At 37.7% G+C, this 21,218-nt stretch overlaps 1 protein-coding gene across 2 annotated transcripts in view; it reads left to right on the plus strand.

The window, feature by feature from the left end:
* Prkd1 (protein kinase D1) overlaps positions 1-21,218 on the plus strand; it is a 269,305-nt gene that overhangs the window by 233,972 nt on the left and 14,115 nt on the right. For both annotated transcript variants that reach the window (XM_034514444.2, XM_034514445.2), the window contains 3 exons: positions 10,443-10,604; positions 11,160-11,258; positions 12,083-12,350. In XM_034514444.2, coding sequence (XP_034370335.1) covers positions 10,443-10,604; positions 11,160-11,258; positions 12,083-12,350 — 529 coding nt within the window. The remainder of the gene's footprint in view (positions 1-10,442; positions 10,605-11,159; positions 11,259-12,082; positions 12,351-21,218) is intronic.

Here is a 21,218-nt window from a genome sequence, read left to right on the forward strand (position 1 = left end):
GTTCCAAGTTACTTCTTCCAAGTTCTCTTCCAAGTGCCTGCTACCTAATGCCTAATAACTAACTCCAAGTTGTACTGTCTAACCTAATTCCTAGTTCCAAGTTGTACTCTCTGAAGTGTCTCCTAAAAGTGTATATTTCCTCTAAGTGTCTCCTAAAAGTGTCTGATTCTCTACCGTCTGCCTCTGCCTTTTATATGTCTCACTTCTAAGCCATGCATTTTGGTCACACCTTTAATCATGCCCTTAGGTCTTGTCTCTAAATCTGATCTCTACACTTCTAAGTCATACTCTTAAGTTACACACCTTTAATCTCACACACCTTTAATCTCACACACCCAAGGTATCTAAACCAAGATTATCGGAGTGTTCTCAGCTGTTGTAGGCTATTGTAATCCAAGTCTCATGTCAGGGTATATGGCTCAAGATGGCTGCAAAGCTGATAGCCGCTTTCTGCTAAAAGTCGGCCCCCAACACTCCTCCTTAGAATTCCAATTGTCTTCTTTGCATTTTGATCTTAAAATAATAACTCATACCTGCTTCCTGTTTGAAAATTTCCCAAGTCACAGAGCAGAAGTGCTTGGATTTCAGTTTTGCATGTTCTCAGGTTAGAGACTCAGAAAGCTCAAGAGATGCAGATCTCTTTCTGTTCTTTCTCCCTGATTCTATTATAATTTTGTTCATTCAGCTAGTTCTCATAGCCAACTAAATTCCAATAGCTATGATGAGATTGGTGTTTCTCACTAATATGGGCTAAGCAGCACTCAGAAATAAGCTTCTCCAAACCCAGTCATTTTTTTTCTCATGTCCACACAACAGGTGCATTTCACAAAGAGGCTATCCATCATGATACAAAGCCAATTTAGGATTCCTTTATATATTTCCTGGTATATTTTTTTTCTCTACTCCCAATAGGGCTTTCCAGTTCTTCTATAAGTTACTGGTGATTTATGTGAAAGCAATCCCAAGTAGGCTTGGGGCTGAAAACAAAGACACAGAGAGGTGCAGGCAAAAGCATATGGTGCATAGTGGGTCTACTGAGAGAAAGGTAGTCCTGGGTGGCAACAACAGTGAGTAGACTCCTGTGCTTCCAAAGAAGTAGGGTCACCTACATTGCTTGACATAAAAGTAATAAAGGGATCATCCAGAGCTGAATAATCCTGTCTTCTTGAGCTAATGTCAAAGGGGCACATTCTTAGTGATGACATCCAGTTTAAAAACTTCTTGTAACTCTCTAATAATTTTTGCCTATTTATATTATTCTGAGAAACAAGCAAGAAAACTTGAGTAGGATTACTCTAGGGGATCAAATTAGTAGTCAGTCAAGGTGGCCGCTAGCATGGCAAGGTGAGTGCCTACAACATATACTCTTTTAAGTAATATTTCTTCCATATGAAAATACATCAAAACCAAAAGGATGATGAAAAGTAGATGTGTCATGATTGGCAAAATATTAACAGTGCTTATAGTGAGGTGATGGATGGAGTTCTTTATAATGCTCACTCTGCTTTTCAATGTTTGACTGAGCTCAGTTACAAATAAAGAAGCAATAAGTAATAGTTATGACAAATGTGTATGCAGTCTTTCCTCATCCCCAATTTCTCAGAGAGAAAATCCAAAGATCTCATATTTCTGAATAGGTAATGAGGAATATGGTAGGCTGACCAAATAATGATGGTTTGATATTGGACTAGTAGGCAGAATATATACATCCTCTCTAAGTCCAGAAATGATCAATATCAATACGCTGTTTAGGTGTCCTGAGGGACTCTATAGGTACAATTAAAGTTAAAGACAGATGCTTTGAATGAGATGTCTCTTCCTAGACTTTGGCATTTGAATACTTGGTCCCTAGTTAGTGGCACATTGAAAAGAAATTCCAGGGATGTTGTTGAGGGACTCTGGAGTAAGCAGTCCAATACCAATGAGAGTGGAGGAGAGGACATGTCAATGGTGGACTGAAATCAAGACAGCTTCTGAAAGGCTTCAATCCTGAGTCCATTTTATATTTTTATTTTATGCTTTAAAACCACAAAGTGGGGCAGACTACCAAGCAAGATTTTATAAAAGCATACATGGCAGTCAGCAGATTATTAAGGGCAACGACCCATTGTATTAACTATTTTTCCAGGTCAGTCTGCTCCAAGTGGCAAATGAAGTCATGCTTGGCAAATGGGCAGTACAGCAGTGCTTTAAGTCAATCACTAATAAATCAGCAGTATAGCAGTATCTAATAATTGACCTTCTATACTTATTCTACTTCAGTATGGCCTTGCTAGAGGAAGGTGTTTCCCTGGGCGTTGGGCTTTGAGAGCTTAACGACTCTTGCCATTTGAAGTTCTCTCTCTCTGTATGTGCTTACTGTTGGAGATGTGTGTTCTCAGCTGTCCCTGCCTCAGTGCCAGGTTACTGTCCGATTCCCTGATATGATGATGATGGACTCTTCTTATCCCTCTGAAACTCTAAGCCCCAAATAAACCCTTTGATAAGTTGGTTGTGGTAACTTATCACAGCAGTAGAAAAGTAACTGAAGACAGGATTTGTATCACAAAGTGTATTGGGATATTTCTGTGGCAGGCCCGATCTTACTGTTTTATGGAGGAAAGTGGAAGAATTTGAAAATCTGGACTAGAAAAGTGATAGAACACTGTGAGTGGAGCTTAATGCGCCATTCTAGTGGGAGATTAGGGAAGTGCAGTGCTGAGAGTCATACAGTAAGGACCTGCCTCTTGATGTTTCACAGTGGAATAACATTAACAACTGGGCTAGAAAACATTCTTGTAATATTTTGGAAAAGAGTGGGGCTGTTTCTGACTTTATTCTATTCACTTGCCTTTGGCTAAATTTAAAAGTAATGGACTAATTGCTTTGGTAGAGATTTCATAATAGGCTCATATTAACTGTCCTTGGTGACTATTAGTAATCATTCTTATCCGAGTCTAAAATGAAAATGAGAAATGGGCAGAAAGAAATCCAAAATTTACAGTTTGACGACAACCAAAGCACCAGAATTTAGTGTTAGACCCAAGGCTTGTGCTTAAGGAGTAAGGCCTGACCTGAGTTGGAATAAAGGTTCGGGCGCCCTCAGGAGGAGGCTACACCCAGATGAGCTTCTAAGTTGAGAGAAGAGAAGGCCTAGGGAACTTTCTGTTCTGAGAAAGCAACAACAAACAAAACCTCTACAAATGTAAGCCAGTGTACCAGTCTCCATCCCAGGCTAGTAGCCAAAATTGGAAGTTGCCTCTGTGTCTGTATGGTGATAGATTCACAGTCATGAAAGATGTACTAGTTTAGGGATTATAGAATCTTTCCCCCATGGTTCCAGAGAACCTCTGGGGCCAGGCAGAAAGTGTGCAGAACCTGAAAATTGTATGAAGCTGTATGAAAGAAACTTGGGTTACACTGGAGACCCCAAGATACATGAGGTCCCAGAGCAAGGAGACATTAGATTGCTGCACACTGGGATTGAAGCCCAAGAGGGAGATATGTCTTAAGGGCAGCCAAGCTGGAGAGGTGGGGCCACCTTAAATGAAGCTTAAGGATTTGGAGTTTGCCCTGCTAGATTTTGGACCTATATATTCTTACCCCGTCCCCATTTCTCCCCTTTAGAGTAGTAATTCATAGTTGTTGTCATTGTATGTTGGAACTATGTAATTTTCTTCTTGATTATATACTGGCTTACAATTGAAAGATGTCCTTGAATTTCAGAAGAGACTTTGGACTTTTAAGTAGTGTTGAGACTAAAGTCTATGGGACTTTCGCAGCATGATATGGACTTGAGACTCTGGAGAACAAAGAGTAGAATGTGGTGCTTTGAATGAAATATGGCCCCATAAGCTCAGGCATTTAAATACTCAGTGCCCAGTTAGTAACACTCTTGAGAGGTTTAAGAGGTGTGGCCTTGCTGCAAGAAGCGCATCACTAGAGTGGGCTTTGAGAGTTCAAGGACACTTGCCATTTCAGTGTTCTCTCTGCTTCCTGTTTGTGGTTTGAGATGTCACCTCTCAGGTGCTGCTCTGATTACCTTGTCTGCCAAAATTAAATCCTTCTTTCTGTAAGTTATGTGATCATGATGTTTTATCACATCAATAGAAAAGTAACTAATATAGAGAGAATAAAAGAGGATGGTGAGCTTATGTTAGTCATGTTAGTATATGTTACGTTAGCCTAAGCCAACACGTAAGTCCTTAAAAGAAAGGGATGCTCTCTAGCTAGAAGAAGAGGAGGAAGCCAAACACCCTTGGGAGCTTTAGAATGTGAAAATTAAACATATAATAAGTAGGGGAAGACCAATGCTAAAGAAGTTGAGTAGCTCAGGGAGCTCAGGGCCTCCTGGCCTACAGCAACTAAGGAATGGGTACTGTCACTTCGACAGCACTTAGTCAACAACCAGAATAAACTAGGAGGCAGGTTCTCCCTCAGAGCCCTCACATAAAAGAACAGTGTCTCAACAACTTAATTTCTGCACAGGGAAGCCATATCTGAGAAAACAGAGGAGCTCATAAGATGTCTGACCCACAGAATTATGAGGTAATGGTTACTTGTCCTTTTAGTCCTTTTAGTCCTTTTAGTCCGGGAGCAAGGAGAATGATGGGGACATGGCAAAGATGAAGAGTGAGATTGTGGCATTTATTACTACCCTGATGCACCTTCTTGTCAGGTCAAAGGGAATCTCCTTTGCATCACTAATGTTTAATCAGTGAATTAAAGAGGAAATTATTGCACATTTCTTTGTACAGTGTCAGAAATCCAAATTTATGGGAACTGCCTCCCAAGAATCTGCTACACAAATGGTACTCCTGGCCCTGAGGCTATACTCACAGCCTTGCCTGCTTAGAATTAAGACAGAAATCCAGCAAAAGGAAAAAAGTTGAAACTGGTTTCTAAAGAAAACATGTACCACCATTGGTACTATACAAATATCCTGCTTCGATGTTTTTGTCCTCCATCCTCAGGAGGATGATCAAATTATGATTAATGTAAGAAGGACGTCCATGATGGGAGGGGGTATCATAGAAGAAACCTTTGGCAATTCAGCTGCTACTGCCTTCCTGGTCTCTCTTACCACTTTTCTAGTGCTTTTTTGACTGGTGTGAAATGAAAACTACTCATGAGAAAAAGGCCTGGAACAAGTATATATCATCTACATGAGAGAGTGAACATGGATTTGTTCCTAAGAAAGATGATGAGATTCTTCAAACAGGTGTCTAAACTGCCATATATTGAGAGATGACGCCTATAAAGTAAATGATAATGACTTCATCATATCCTTGTTATTAGGAAAATCATTTGGAACACATCTTGCAGTGCATTTCTGATATTTGACTCTATATAATTAGTTTTTGTAATTTAAAAAAGCAATAGTTAGTATTTCATCATGTGACTCCATAGGTTTCTTACCAACAATTCAGTGAACTTACAATGAAAATCTATACACTGTATATTTTCTACAGATAAGTAATCACTGTATATTATTTGATGGCAGTATATCATCACAAAATATTACATATATATTAGCATACCTAAAATAAAATCATTTAGATCATAAGAAATATTATTCAAATAATAATAAAGTTAGAAAATACAGAGGTTCATCTTTCAATAACATTTAATAAATTTACATTGAGCATCTTAATATATCCCAGACACTAGGCAGAGAATTCAGTTGATTAAGTATGAATGCTAAGGATATTGCTGTCTTATTGGTAGAGAAATGAAGTCAATAACAATGTAATATAAATATTATGAGAGAAGATTACCAAAGATTCTGAAAATGGAGAGGGATCCAACTTAAAAACAAGAGAGTCGATGAAAGCTTTCTTTCTTTTTTTTTGTTTCTATGAATGCAAGCTTTATTATTAATATACCAGTGATAAACATAAAATCCAACAGCCTCCTGCCCCAACAAGAAAGTTGAAAAAATATCAACAAAAAGAGCCTATGCCAGAGAGTCAGAAATCCTAGGACATGCCGTCTCTGCTTTGATACCCAGAAGAGAGTGCAAGACTCTTCAAGGCTTCCAAAGTTTTGTGGAGTCCAGGTTCATTTTGAGAGGCCTTCTGGGAGTTCTGCCTGGTGGTCTCTCTTGTTGTCAAGTGGCAACTACTCATTTTCCAATAAGTGTGGGCCTTAGCCAACCACTTCAGCATCATCTCACACCTTTTACTGAAGAACCAAATCCTAATGAGTCCTTTGCTCAGTTTGAGCTTTTCAGTCAAGGCCTCCAGAGTCTCCTCATTAGGGCCTCAGTCTTTCTTGGAGTGCCTTTTTAGCTCCAGTAACTGCTCACAGGTGAACCCAGAGTATTCATCCCAGTAGGACAAAAAGGGTGGAGCTGTCTCCATCTCAGTTACTTTTATCTTGGCTGCAGCTCCCTTGAGTTCTATTCTTCAGTTTGAGGCTCTAGTCTAGGATTTTTGCTTTAAATCCCACTTCCATGCATCCAATGAAAGCTTTCTGACAACTGAGTTTGTACCAAACCAATTGTCTCGCTCAGGCTGAAGGAATAATAGGTATGGGAGGAGGAGAAAGAGAATGAGTAGAGTGTATAAACAGAGAAGGGTAGTGTGTGGAAGAAGAGCAGAGGCTTGAAGAGAAGTATTTGAGCTGGGGGTGAAAACAAACAAGCATTGATGGGTTTGCTACGCTTTGCTGAAAGAAGGAAGCAGGTATTCCCAAAGCTAGTGATGACCTCCTTATAAACCAGAATTATCTTGGGGAAATCATAGTAGCACTCTTTTAATGATTATCTTGAAGGAAACATTCCCAAAACAAGATCCATTGAGAGGGGACTCAGCAGTAAATTAAGGAAATCTGTAAGAGTAAAACCTAGGCTCAATGATGAGGACAAAGGCGAAGGGAATCCGATTGAGAGAAGGGGTGGGCCTTCACTTGTAAGGTACAGTATGTGATTCAGAGAGAGGAACAACTCTGGTTTTAGAGTGACTCTCAGCTATTGGGCCTCAGGAAGTCATTGGATACCAAAAGTAGAAGGTAAAGATGGCAAATTTGGGTAGAAAGTCAGTGGTTCATTGCTGGAAATTTTCAGTGAATGTTCCAAAAGACCAATGGTTGGTTATAAATTTCTGAAAATACAGAGAGCTTCCAATCAATGTGGATACCATTTTTAGCCAGCATTTTAGAGTTTCCCCCACAAAATGACTTTTCCATATCTATCAAGGCATTATAAGCCATTTCCCTTTCATACAGCATTAGGTGATTATGACTTCCCGGACCACTAAATAGAGCAGAAATTGTAAGAGAGTGTAATTAGAAAATGGATAGAATGCTGTGATTTTCTCCACACTGAGAAGGGGCAGGAACACAATCAGTCCCATACCTTTAACAGTGACACCTTGCTCTCCTGATCTCTTCTATGTAGTGTCTTGTCCCTCCTTCAGTTCATCATGCTGTTCTGAATCCTTTGTCTGAATTCATCATGTTTTAGTTTTTCCCATTGCAGTGTGAACTGAATTGTATAACCTCCTGATGAAATGTCAGAAGCCCTCACAAAAATACTCTTCTCCTAAAATGTTGAATAATGCTATGTTGAATCTAACTTCTTTTATTCTCTTGTTTCTTGCCCCTTATATATTTCAATAGAATAGTGTAGAAGAAAGAGGTGACAATATGGCAGTGATAGTTTATCACAATATAATATCAGAAATAAATACTCTTGTTATAAAAGAAAGCAACTTCGTTATCATTAAAGAAGTGCTGACATAGCACTATGCAGGCAAATGTATACGAAACGTAGCACGTAATGGAAACCAAAAGTGCAGTTTAGTTAATCCACTTCCTAATAAGATACCTTGCTTCTAGGAATGAGTATCCTTTCACTGCTAACATATCTTTCTAGGAGCCTTAGGTGAAAGAGATTCTTGTCTTATCTATGAATGGTATTTCCTCCAGCTTTTGAAAGCCCTTACATTCGCTCCATAGATAAGATATGTCATAGTCTGCAATGTGTGAAAGTGCACCATTTTTCCTGTGCTTGACCAAATGTTTCATTTCCTGAAAATTAAGTTACTGAAATCCAACAAACAGATGGTCAGAGTCCTGCAGAATGTTGCTCTGCTGTGAAATGCATCCTCTGAATTTCTGCTGCAAACATCAGAAGTTAGCAAGAATTCTTTTTGTAGGCTACTGTACTCTGCCATTGCAGTGTTTAGTCACTTTTCAAAGTCAATTACATGGAACATCAGGAAGAAGACTTTCTAGATCTATTTATTTTATATAAAAAAATAACACTGATCATGTCACATAGACTTGATTGGAATGTATCTAGATATTAATTAATTACCATGTGCTCCATAATTAAAAATTACATGTGTGGCATTGATAACACAGGGGATAGATTAAAGATTGATTTTTCCAAATCTATAGTTTTTTTTAAATATTCCATTCTACTAATTTTTTTATCATAGATAAAAGATTTGATCATTTAGCTCAGTGGGACCATAATAAAACCAATCCATAAGGAAGTACAACTTTGTCTCAACAATACATAATAAACTTATCTATAAAACAATTACTAGGCATGGTAACTCAGACCTATAATCCTAGCACTGAGATAATTGTGCCAAGAGGCTCGCCATGCCTGCAAAGCCAGCTAGAGTTACATAGTCAATTCTAGGCAACACTAGGACATAATAGAAGACCCTGTCCTCAATTGTTAGGAGAAAGTCTTGACTTTGGGTAAAAGTTTCAGCTCTCACTTAATGCATTCTTTAGGAAGCCTATAAAACAGTACGCTATGGTCAAATGAAAGCCAAGGGCAGTAGAAACATGAGTTTACATTTCTAAAATGGTTTTTCCAGTTTGGTATGTATGGCCTTTACTTAGATACTGTCTCGAATAGGCTACTTCTTTTGAAATCTATGTGTGTATCTCTCTCTCTCTCTCTCTCTCTATATATATATATATATATATATATATATATATATATATACATACCTATAATTTCTTTTGTAGAGAAATACCAGAAATTCTCTTAGTCCATTTTGTAAAAATACTTAATAGTTGCCATTTGTAGAGTTCTTCTGAGTTTGCAATGAACATGTCACAAAACAGATTATAGAAACATCTTAGTAATCTGTTCTATATTTTTGGCCTAAGATATTTTGCGAATCTTTCTAGTTTATGTTACATATACTAAGCCCACCCCGTATATGGGTCTGTTAAAGCCATGGTTTGGAGTAGAGAGAGAAAAGAATCTATCAATGGAATTTGGAATCCACATGAACTTGGAAGTGCTGAGAATCTTAAGTGTTAGTGGTCATTTAAATCACTAAGAACTGTGTAGTTTAAGAAGCACAGGGATGCTTACAAATTGACACATACATTCGGATCACTTAGGTAGCAGAGTGCATTTCTGATTGTCTTTATTTTACATTGTCCCTGTTCCTCACCCAGACACAGAGCTTTAGGGTTTAAGGAACCCAGGTTTCCCAAAACACTGCAGATATTCCTAGTTAGATGAAATAGAGAAAGCAATTATATGCTCAGATAGGATGGTGCTCTTGGCAACTTCTTTGTGGAGAATCAGAACTTCAGCACAACTATCTTGTTGCTTTTTCTGCGTCCATTTTTTTTCCTATGAGAGTGGGACTGTTAAACTTTTTCATGATGTGTTATATTGATATTGTTATTGTTTCTCGTTGAGATACAGGTAAAATATGCCATTGCTTTGTACTGTTAGAATTTTGTTGTTTTGCACAAAAGCCATATAAAAGTCAAATAGCTAAAGGCATTTGTTGAGCCAGAACATCACTGAAATTTAGACATCAAAGAGGGAGTAATACAGTGCTCAGAGAAATTCTATGTGACAGCAAATGAGGCACACGTAGCCGTCCATGGCTAACCACTACTCTGCTGTGCCAACATTTATCATATGGCTAAGCAATGCAAGATCCCTGCATAGTGTTTTGTTATGACCAACCAGGGGCTCAGTGATAATAGTTCACCCGTTCACAGTGTAACAGCTTCTGCCTCCTACAACAGCTTATGGGGCCAAGCAACCTCTTCAGTCAGTCATGTGTACTCCATGTATGAATTTTATCTCTTCTGCATTAAATATAAATTATGTAGATGTGTTCTAGTATGCTTTTTTAAGACAATATGCTTAATATTGGAGATGATCCTAAGAAATTATACATATCTCAATATGGTATTCTAATTAAAACCCAATTAGCAATTCACTATGCTAGAACTTAGTTTTTCAGTATAGAAATAACTTTAGTATGCATAGAAAATAAAGATTTATTTTTTTGGAAACATTAGAATTTCAAAAATATAAGGCGGCACATGTGGAATTTGGAGGTGCTAAGAATCCTAAGTGTTGGTTTCTCCAAGCTTTAAGCTTCAACAGTTTCATGTAATCAGTGAGCTTGCCAAACAGGATCAAAAAACTCATTTTCTTCAAGTGCTTTATTTATCTTTAATAGAACCTTCATCACCCTGGTGTTGTAAATTTGGAGTGTATGTTTGAGACGCCTGAAAGAGTGTTTGTTGTTATGGAAAAACTCCATGGAGACATGCTGGAGATGATCTTGTCAAGTGAAAAGGGCAGGTTGCCAGAACACATAACGAAGTTTTTAATTACTCAGGTAAGAAATCAATTAGAGACAGAAAAAAAATAGTATTCAATATCAGATGTTAGCACTGTTTAACTACAGCTCTCTAGCCTTGATGGTTGGTCTCAGTTTCTGATCTAAACTACACTAGGAAAGATTGCAAGGGCAAAGTATATCTTCTTACTTATATTTTTGTCATTCAGAGTCCAGCACACAAAATTGGTAGCATTTAAACTGAACATTAAAGGTAGTCTTGAAAGTTTAATAGTAGCATGGCTTAGACCTAGTTCAATACAGATATTTAAGGCAGTGTTTCTGTACCTTGTAGTGAATTTCTTTGTATATACCATGCTATATAATACCATGGAAGAATATGCTATTTCTTCCATGGATTTTTCCCTAGCAACTTGCTATGTTAACTCTAGACTCTAGACTAGTTGAGTGTCTTGAACATAAAACAGCCGTGACTGGATTCATGGTGTTTATGTTGCATTTCATTTCAGTAATATCTTAATATTAGCTATATATCCTGAAATGAATTTGTAATATCACAAAATGAAGCTATTTGGATGATTATCTTCTTTATAGATACTAGTGGCTTTGCGACATCTTCATTTCAAAAACATCGTTCACTGTGACCTCAAGCCAGAAAATGTGTTGCTGGCATCAGCTGACCCTTTCCCTCAGGCAAGTACAAAGCCACCTTCAAGCAGATAACCAGGTTCACAGCTGGCTCCATACACCCTCCTCACACTGCCTTTCTTTTTTTCTCCTTAAACCCGGAGTTGTTTGAAGTCTTGCCTGAACATTTCCCTTCCCTCCTTGCCTTCTGTTTCTGGACCACACTGTGTCACTCACTCTTCATGAAGCTGCTCTGCTAATACTCACCTGTGCTTTCTCACTCTGCTGTTGGGCTACATGGGCAACGTTGGACTCCATCATAATTTGAAAATGTGCCCCAGGGATGCTGACTAATCTCTGAGGCTGGGGAAAAGGGCAAGTTTCCATCTCCTATACTCGGGGGTAGAAAAAAAACTAGACCTTTTTCTAGGGACCCTAAGTTTACAGTTCTTGGCCAGGGCAGGTGTGCTAACAACTTCAGGTCCTGCCTACAGGCCAATATAGAGCTAATTTTGATAGTCACTGTGGATTCTGTGAGTCATCTTTCTACTTATCCCTCATTCTTCACTTAAATAAGTCTCTGGGATAAGGTCATTGCCACTTTGCATGTCTTCCTACCTACTGACAAATTCCCAAAATGGAACATACTTTAATTCCATATTTATCTTTTAATATTTAGGATAGGAAAGAAAGGGTTTACAGAATACTTTCATGAATGAAAAACCAGTTTTGTCTTGTGACATAAACTACTTTCTTCAAAATTAAAACGTAGAACATAGCGTTTGTTCGACCAGGAACAATTAATGTCTGTATGATATATTTGTACTCTGGCAGAGCTGATCTAATGTAAGTCCAAACTCACTGTTTCAGCAAATTCTTACTGTCAACAGGTGAAACTCTGTGATTTTGGGTTTGCCCGGATTATTGGAGAGAAGTCTTTCCGGAGGTCAGTGGTGGGTACCCCAGCCTACCTGGCACCTGAGGTGCTGAGGAACAAGGGTTACAACCGCTCCCTGGACATGTGGTCTGTTGGGGTGATCATCTACGTGAGCCTGAGTGGCACCTTCCCTTTTAATGAAGATGAAGATATCCATGATCAGATCCAGAATGCAGCCTTCATGTATCCGCCCAACCCTTGGAAGGAGATTTCTCATGAAGGTAATTCCTTTGCTCCGAAGGTGGCATTGACTTCAGTCTTCAGTGTTGTGCTTTTAATTGAATTTTAATTATCAACATGAAAAAAATGCTCAGTGTACTCACTGAGTAGAAGCAAAAAAACAATGTTTAAAAGTGGGTTGAGCAGTAACAAAAATCAAAATCTAAAATGTCTTTGGACGAAATGTGTGTTTACCAGTAAAGAAATGGGACATTTATGCTCAAAATAAAATGAAACAGCCAAGAATTATTCCCAATGGGTATGTTGTCATGGATGTGACAGCAGGGAGCCTTTACTGGGGTTTTAAATTATGCTCTTTTTGAAGTCTCACCAACACAAGTTATGACACTGACATTTTTATTATCATACTGTATCCATTAATATTCTAAGCACTTTCTCTCCTGTCTTACTTTGTGTGGCAGTGGAGAATGAATATTTTATTTTGCCACTTCCTCGAAATGTTAGGGCTTTGCTTTTGTTCAATATGAGAACATACGTACATGTGATGATTTCCTTAGAATAGGGTGCCTTGGCAGTCTTACAGTATTTCAACTTATATTCTTGTTAATCCATACTTGTCTCCTCTTAAAGGGACAGTCATACTGTAAATGGCAGGGGCTGCTGGGCCACAGGATATAATTAGTTCAGTGTTTTAAAGGTATTTCTTCAGTGAATATACTTTGGAGTTCATTTAATTCTCATTACAATCCCATACAGGTAGATGTTGTTTTTAAATATGTATCATTAAAACTAAGGGTAATAAGTGATACCAGGCACCCAGATCACTAAGCTAGTCAGTGGCAGGGCCAGAACTCAAGGCAGTCTGATCATGCTTGGTTGGCCACTAACCCTGTATTCTTCATAGCTTCTGGATGATATATATAGTTCAAATTTCACAGTAAGTATTTCACCATTTATATAAGATGGCACATTCATAGATAGTCCTCACAGTGATAGCTATTAATTGATGAATGTATTAGTATGGACATAGGAAGAGTATAGGTGAACTGCCAAAAGTAGATGAGCCCCTTTGATACTGATGGCAAGGACTGTCTCCATTATTAGAGCTTTAGTGGTTGTTACCATTAGCAACAACCTTTAACATCCTCCTAATTTCTTGTAAATTATAGTTAGATGGATATATCTTAGAGGAATCCGGAATACCTACGAAAAGAGCTATGGTGTATGCTAAGGAATTAAGAGATTAGAAAAAGGCAAACTTGAAATATAATAGTTATTCTTTTCTATGTCACTTGTTAGGAAACATTGCTAGTTAGACAAGGTTAGCCCCCATGCTTCTTATCTCTAAAGCAGTAAAATACCTTTATGCTATTGCTAGATGCAAAAGAAAACATTCCTTCCCTAACATCAGTCAGACACTTCCCTATTCTTATCAATGGAAACAGAAGATAAAGACATAAGTATTGATGGCTCTAAAAAAACAGTAAGTAGGAAATCCTAGTTTATACCTACAGCACTACTCAGAGTAGAATGTAAAAATGTGTTTCTAAAATGAAATTAGTAATGAGTTATGCATTTGGAAAGACGGTCATTTATTTTCTTGAATTTTCAGCTAAATTTAAAATCAGTCTTCAAATTTAGTGAATGGAGATTCACTATGGTTTAGCTAGTCAGACCTGCATTTTCAAAAGAGATACAGAACTAAGTCATCACTGAAGAATAGAAGAGATGAACTGTGATATTTTAGTAAAGGGGATTATTTAGAATAATTTGAAAGCCATTTCTATTTGACCAAGAGATACACATTTTATTTGACTGAGCAAAGCTAAGATTTTCTATCACCCAGACCAAGTGATAGTGATACCAGCCCAAGTGGAAAATGAAATTTTCCTTCTCAAAAAAGACTGAGCATCAACTCAGAAATAAAGTGGCCTCTTTCCCTATGCCTGCTCATAGATTGTTCTTGCTGGAGAAGCCCAGGAGCTGTACTAATTGCTTACTGAGGTCTAGATGGCAAATAAGTGTGCTTCTGAATGAACTTATGGTTGAGTAAAGAAAATAAAATCATATATTATGTCATAATATCAGTTGAAATGGCACAAAAGACATTCTTTCCCACTGTCTCACTGAGAATAAACAATTCCCTGATTAGAAACTTCAGTGACAGTAGTAGTGGGTAACTTAAAGCATCTTGGCACTGATAGACAAGAAAAGTAGAACCTTGTATGGTGAACACAACTATAGTAGATCACTAAGAAGTCTCATGAGACTTCAGATCACATCACTCAATAAAAATTCAGATGCTATGAAGTGAGAAGCCAGGCAGTGTCATGATTACAACAGCAAGGGGAGAGAGGTCAGTAATCTAGTTTCCGAGATATAGTTCAAATTGACTAACCAATCAACATTTTCCTTCTTTGCTTCATATCATATCTGTAAAATGGGGTCATGATTCCTAAGTACATGAAAAGATAATGTGCTGCTAATTTCATGTCGATATGGCCTGGAGTCATATGAGAAGATGACTCTTCATCTCAACTCACTTTTGATCGTGGTGATTTATAATAGCAATAGTAAGCTTAACTAAGACAAGTAGTAACGACTGGATGAAATAAAGTCTTAGAGGCATCTGTACCAGCTAGGATAAGTCCAGCCAAGGTTGTGAATATTAAGTAGGAGTACTGTAGAACCCTAAGCTAAGCAGTTGGTGTCACTGGTAAACAAAAAACAGACTGAGTAAATTAAGAAACTATATGCAAACTTCTGTTTTTAAACTCTCTAGGACTTACTTTAATAATAGGACTTTATGTTTCAATAACAGAAACCCATGGCAAGCAAATAAGACAATATATTAACCCCAATTGGGAAAGGTAAAAAGTAAGCCTTAGATTCAGCTGGCTCCTGCAACCTATGCTTGTGTTTTCCAGCTTTCTTAAATCTGCCTTATTTTATGGTAACTTTTTTCTCAGGTTGTCTTTTTTGTGGTGCAACTTCTGTCCCTACTGTGTCTAAGCTTACCTGCTCCTGACTACTGTACACAGTCTCAAAATGGAAATTAGCATATTATGGAGACAGTTTTTGAATGGGGCACCAATTATCTCTGCTCCTGTCCCACCATACCCTTGGAGCAATCACTCAGTCATTTCCCAGAGCTGCTAAAGTTGACTAAGAAAAAGAAAGGAAGCAACTGCAAGAAAAAAAGGAAAGGAAAGGAAAGGAAAGGAAGGGAAGGGAAGGGAAGGGAAGGGAAGGGAAGGGAAGGGAAGGGAAGGGAAGGGAAGGGAAGGGAAGGGAAGGGAAGGGAAGGGAAGGGAAACAGAAGAAGAGAAAATAAAAAATAGAAAAGAAAAGAAAAAAGAAGAGAAAAAGAAAAGAAAAGAAAAAAGAGATCCTAAGCTAAAACCAAACACAAAAGCATTAACAGGTGGGAAACCAGGATTTGGGTGGTAGTGGTGGTGGTGATGATGGTGTGTGTGTGTGTGTGTGTGTGTGTGTGTGTGTGTGTGTGCACAGCACATGTTAAAATGAAGTGAAGACACAAGACTAGCTCACACTTGAATAGAATCTGCCATAGACCCACACACTGAACACACTTACCATGCATGAATGTATACATCAGCCCCTAACCTTGAAGTAGATACTCTTACTGATTCTAATTTAAAGATGCAGAGACACAGCAATAGAGCTAAATAACCTGTGTGAGTATTGGCAGTTTCAAATCTCAACTGCTCCCCTTGGCTAGATGTTCCTATCCACAACACTTCCAGCCTCTTGATGTATTTACTTTTACTGTGTTTTCCCTATTTTACCAGAGAAACAACACAATATTTAAATCTCTAAGTGTACAGGGAAATTGTATCATGGTTTAATGAAGAACAGATTTGACAGACAATGCTATGTGTATAATTGTGGTAACTTCAGTCAAGTTACTTATCTCTGATTCTTAGTTTTCTAACTAAAATATGGTGATATAAATTGCTGCCTAGAATATTGTACAATTTAGATGAAGTTGTACTAAAAAAGCGGTAATTGACAGAAATATAGTAGTTTAAATACTTTTATCATATTGTATATTCAAGCCTCTTTCCATACCATCTATCTCATATCTCATATATATCTCATATATCATATCTAACACTAGTCCATGTATATTTGAGTTCTAGACATATATTTCATTATACTTATTTGTGACAGCACCACTAAATGTATACATTTGGCCATAGTTAAAGTGAAATAAAAACATGAATCTAAGTATTACTGGGTCTGGGATGATGTCTCTTTGGAGAAAGAGTGTCATGCAAATGTGAGAACTGCAGTTCTGCTTTCTGGCTCATCAGTAATTCCAGAACTCTGAAGACAGATATAAGATCTCCCAAACAAACTGGCCAGCTAAACTAGTCATACCAATGAGTCCTTGGCCCAATTGAGAGACCCTGAATCAATAAATAAGTTTGAGCGAAACCATGGACAATACCTGCCCTCAACCTTGGACCTCCAAATGGATGTCCATAAGTGTGTATTCACATGTATGAACATGCTCGCACATATGCATACCACATATACAGATACATAAAAAGTTATACGGCTTAACTGAATGTAACTGAATATATGTGTCATGTATAAAGGTAGCTCTGCAGAATGAGTCATGATGATAAACCACTATACAAGGGAGAAAGTCTCCCAACAGTAAGAGAGTTTACCCACATTAGCTCATTCCAAAGCATACTATTTGTGGTGCTGTGTTTCATTTCATTGCTTCTTCTGGCTGGATTGTCATTATTATTACCTAGTATATCTATCACTACAGTGGCAATTAGACATGGCTTCATTATCACCTCCAGTTTTAGCTCAGTCCAGCTTATGGTAAGGGCTAAGCATATCCACCCTATTACCCTAAGTCATCTCTTGGAATGATCAGGGTGCACAAACTATCTTTCAATGATCACTTGCTAAATTTACTTCATTGTATGGAAAGGGAAGTTCACTGTCACTTACATAACTTCTAAATGTCCATGCAAAGATACAGGCAATTGTATACCCTGCCTTCCATTACATTTTTAAAAGTTCACAACACAGTGGATACAGAATTCTCTGTGTTTGTCACATCTGGTATATCATCACAATGATCCCTGATATTGCTAAGATAATCAGAATACTGCAAGTGAGACTCAGCCTATAACTCAAGAAATAGTGCTGTGGTGGCTGAATTTGAAAAAAAAAAAAAAAAGTAGGAAAACCGGCAAATAGTAAAAGCAGGAATGTTTGTAAGATACAAGAGTCTAATCGTTTTGCCAAGCCTTTCATGGTCTAGCTCTTGTGGTCTGAGACTTTCAAATTTGGCATGGGAAGAGTGAGAGGAGCTAGACTGAAATGAGGATGAGTTACCTTATCTCTGTTCATCATTCTCTTGCAGGAATAAAAGAAGCTCATAAATTAAATGCTTAAAACTTCATCTCTACCTAGGGGAACCCAGAAAATTAATGAGGTACTCTATAAGATCAGAGTGCAGGACCCAGATACATGCAGATGAGATGACAAAGCCCATTATATTATGCAAGAACAAAATAATAGGGAATTTTTTTTAGCAATAATCAAAGAAAGAATTCCAAGAAAAGAATAAAATCAGTAAATATTTCATGGTTCCATTTAAAAATAAGTTTGCTGCTGTACAGTTAACATATCTTGAAACACCTGGCAGGTGGTGATCTTCCGAAAAATACTGAACAAAAGTTACAAATCTCCTCTGTTCTTCCTAGGGTCTTTTCAAAGCCAGATAATTTCTCTTAGGTATTTACTGTGCTACTTGCACAGTATCAACTTGCAAAGAGTATGAATAGAAATGATAAAAGACTTGAATGCTTTTTCAAAAGGAAAGAAACGTAAAATCTAGGGCAACACAAGAAGCTGTACAGTGAAGTGAAGCTGACCCATATGGTATGATTTTAAGCAGTTCAAGAAATGTGGAGAAAAAGAATCACCATAATGCTTAAATTATCGTTGGTGTGAGCATCAGTGTAGAGAGGAGGAGTTGTGACTAGCAGGCTACTTGGGACAGTGGGTTATTACCTAGAATTTATCAAGTAACAGCAAATGTATATAAATTATTCACATATTGCTATTCATTGATGGCTATAGATACCCTTCAAATTAAGGATGTCTTAATTATAATCATTTAAAAGAACATGAATAGTGAACCTTTGTGTCACTGAGAATAGGCTATAGGAGGTGGATGAAGCCCAACTTGAGATACCTATAAGATGCTACCTCAGGACATATATGTGTAGTGGTGTACATGTGTATGTGTGTATCATTTAATATACAGTTTAATTAAAGATAAAGAATTAGAACCACTGAGACTGCTTAGGAGTAAAGATACTTACCACCAAATCTAACAAACAGAATTCAATTCTCAGGACCCAGGTGACAAAGTCTTGTCCTCAGACTTTCATTTACATTTTGTGGCATCTGCTCACACTCCCATGCATACACACACACAGACACACACACACACACACACACACACACACACAGACACACACACAAACACACAATAAATAGTGTACTATAAATGCTATTAAAAGAGAATTCAAAATTAATGTTTTGTGTAATGTCAATTATTATACTTGTGTATGTTCAGAGTTTGCCTGTCCCATAATTTGTGCCTGGCTTATTCTAAATGACAAAAGTGGCCAGTACAGGTTATTTAGTAAGTAAACTAATTGGGACAAAGGCAATGTCAAGAAAGCTGAAATGATACAAGTCTTTTCTTGTGATTGCATTTCTTAAGACAAGGTTGTGCTATGTAGCTCTTTCACCAGATATAATTGTCATCTCAGAGGCTTACTGCTGAATAGTCTCACCCTTTCTAGTTCTTTCTGAACTTCGGCTGGCTGGTTTAACTCAACTGTTCTGGCTCAAAATGCCTCTCCTAAATGACTGAGTCAAACTGGCTTTTCTTGGCTTCTGACTGAATTGTTCTGCTTGGCCTCAAACTAACTCTGGCAGTTAGTTCTAAGTTTCTTGCTCCTTCTTATTTTGGCTTCATCTGCTTCTGCTGACCTGCACTGCAGGAATTGCACAAGCTGAACAGAATTTGCAAATAAACTCAGCTGAACCCCCTTTCCCTCCTGCCTCACTCTGTGCCGCTCTACAGCAGCCTTTCTTTCCTGGTCGTTCTCCTGCAAGTTAGGCATACTGGACATATTCTATCTCTGACTCATTCTCTCAAATCTTTCTCTCATTTGTCACTTTGCCCTTCTATTGTTTGTCACTTTCAAACATGCTGCTTTCTTCTACAAATTAACCTTATGTACATTGTTTCATATTAATGGTGTGTTCTAAGGGCATGTCTATATTCCATCCAGAAGGATTAAAGGTGTGTTATTCTGCTGGATCATACAGACTCAGAAGGTCTTTGAATGGGATTGATTTACAGACTGACCATGTTGCTATATTAAAATTCCTCCTCAACAGTATAAAATAGCTATAGCAGTTTCTGAAGACAATCAATCTGCTTTTCTGAACTTATCTCACTATGTACCAAACTTTAAAAAGCATACAGATAGAGTCAGAAAAAAACGGGTGTAATTAAAATTTGTGGGAATAGAAAGATGGATGGGTCATAGCTTAAGAACACTGGTTAATCTTTCCTTGAGCTTGCATTTAGTTCCTAAAACTCAGGTGGTATTACATTAAGGTCTGCAACTTACATTCCAGGGATTCTGGTGTACACTTTTGGCCTCTGGACACCAGTCACATACATACATGGTTCTCAAACATATATGCTAGAAAAATATTAATTCACATAAAATAATAAATAAATAAATAAATAAATCTTTAGAAATATGTAGCCATGCTTTCATTTAGAAGTTATTTTCTAAGTAGTGAGAAGATGGTGTTTTGTTTTGATTTTTAATTTCTTTTATGGACCTCAATTTTTTTGTTTGTGTGTGGGATAACTTTTAAAGTAATCAAAACCAAAATAAGAAAAATTTCAAGGACCAAAATAAGGGTTGAAAAATGAATTAAGGACTTTTTGGGGGGGTTGTATGTTTGGTTTTTTATTTTTTTGGAGTTTTTGGGAGGTTGTATAAATGTAATTCTGCCATAAATGGTCTAAAAGTTGTTCAAAGTTTTAAAGAAACTATATATAGTATTTTAATATAAACATCACTCCCCACCATGGTCTGGGGTTCCACTTTCTTCTCTATAACACCTGTTACGTCATAGTGAGTGGGTAAATGAGAACACCACCATGACCCTACATCTGCCATGTCCACACAAAGGAGAATTTCTAATGGAATCTCAATGGAATTATTTTTCCCTCATCCTTTCATTTGTTCCAAATCATAGCACAGGTTATGTAACTCCTTTATCTTATGGCTTGAGTTTACAGCTTTTGCTTTTGCCAGAGTTATTCTTAGAAGGAAAAGGTGATACAGATAACCAAACACTTAGGTCTGCAAGGCAGATGAAGAGAGATATAGTCTGCTTCAGTGTGAGTTGCCACATTAAGTGAATAAGGACATCCTTGCAGTGAGGAGTTTAAAGGCATTTGTAAGAGTGACAGTACATTGCCATCATCAAATTGATGTGCTCTATTAGAGATGCACATTACATTTGAGAAAGGTTAGTAATGGGCAGGGAAGAGATTACTTTTCTTTTCCTTCTGAGTTTTGATATTCCCTCATATGCCATTAGGGAGGCGAAAAGGCAGTAATCAACACAGAGGCAGCCTGGGAAATTGTCTCACAAGGAGACCCTGACCCCTGCAGACAGAAGATCATTTTCTGTGTTCACAGGTAAAGTCTGAAAGAGCACCTATTCCTAGACCACCTGCAGTGTTGTTGCTGCTCAGACCTAGAGTCACATGACTAGTTGGTATTATTAAAAATTCTGACCAAAGAGAA

This window comes from Arvicanthis niloticus, chromosome 11, assembly GCF_011762505.2.
Source record: "Arvicanthis niloticus isolate mArvNil1 chromosome 11, mArvNil1.pat.X, whole genome shotgun sequence".
NCBI lineage: Eukaryota > Metazoa > Chordata > Mammalia > Rodentia > Muridae > Arvicanthis > Arvicanthis niloticus.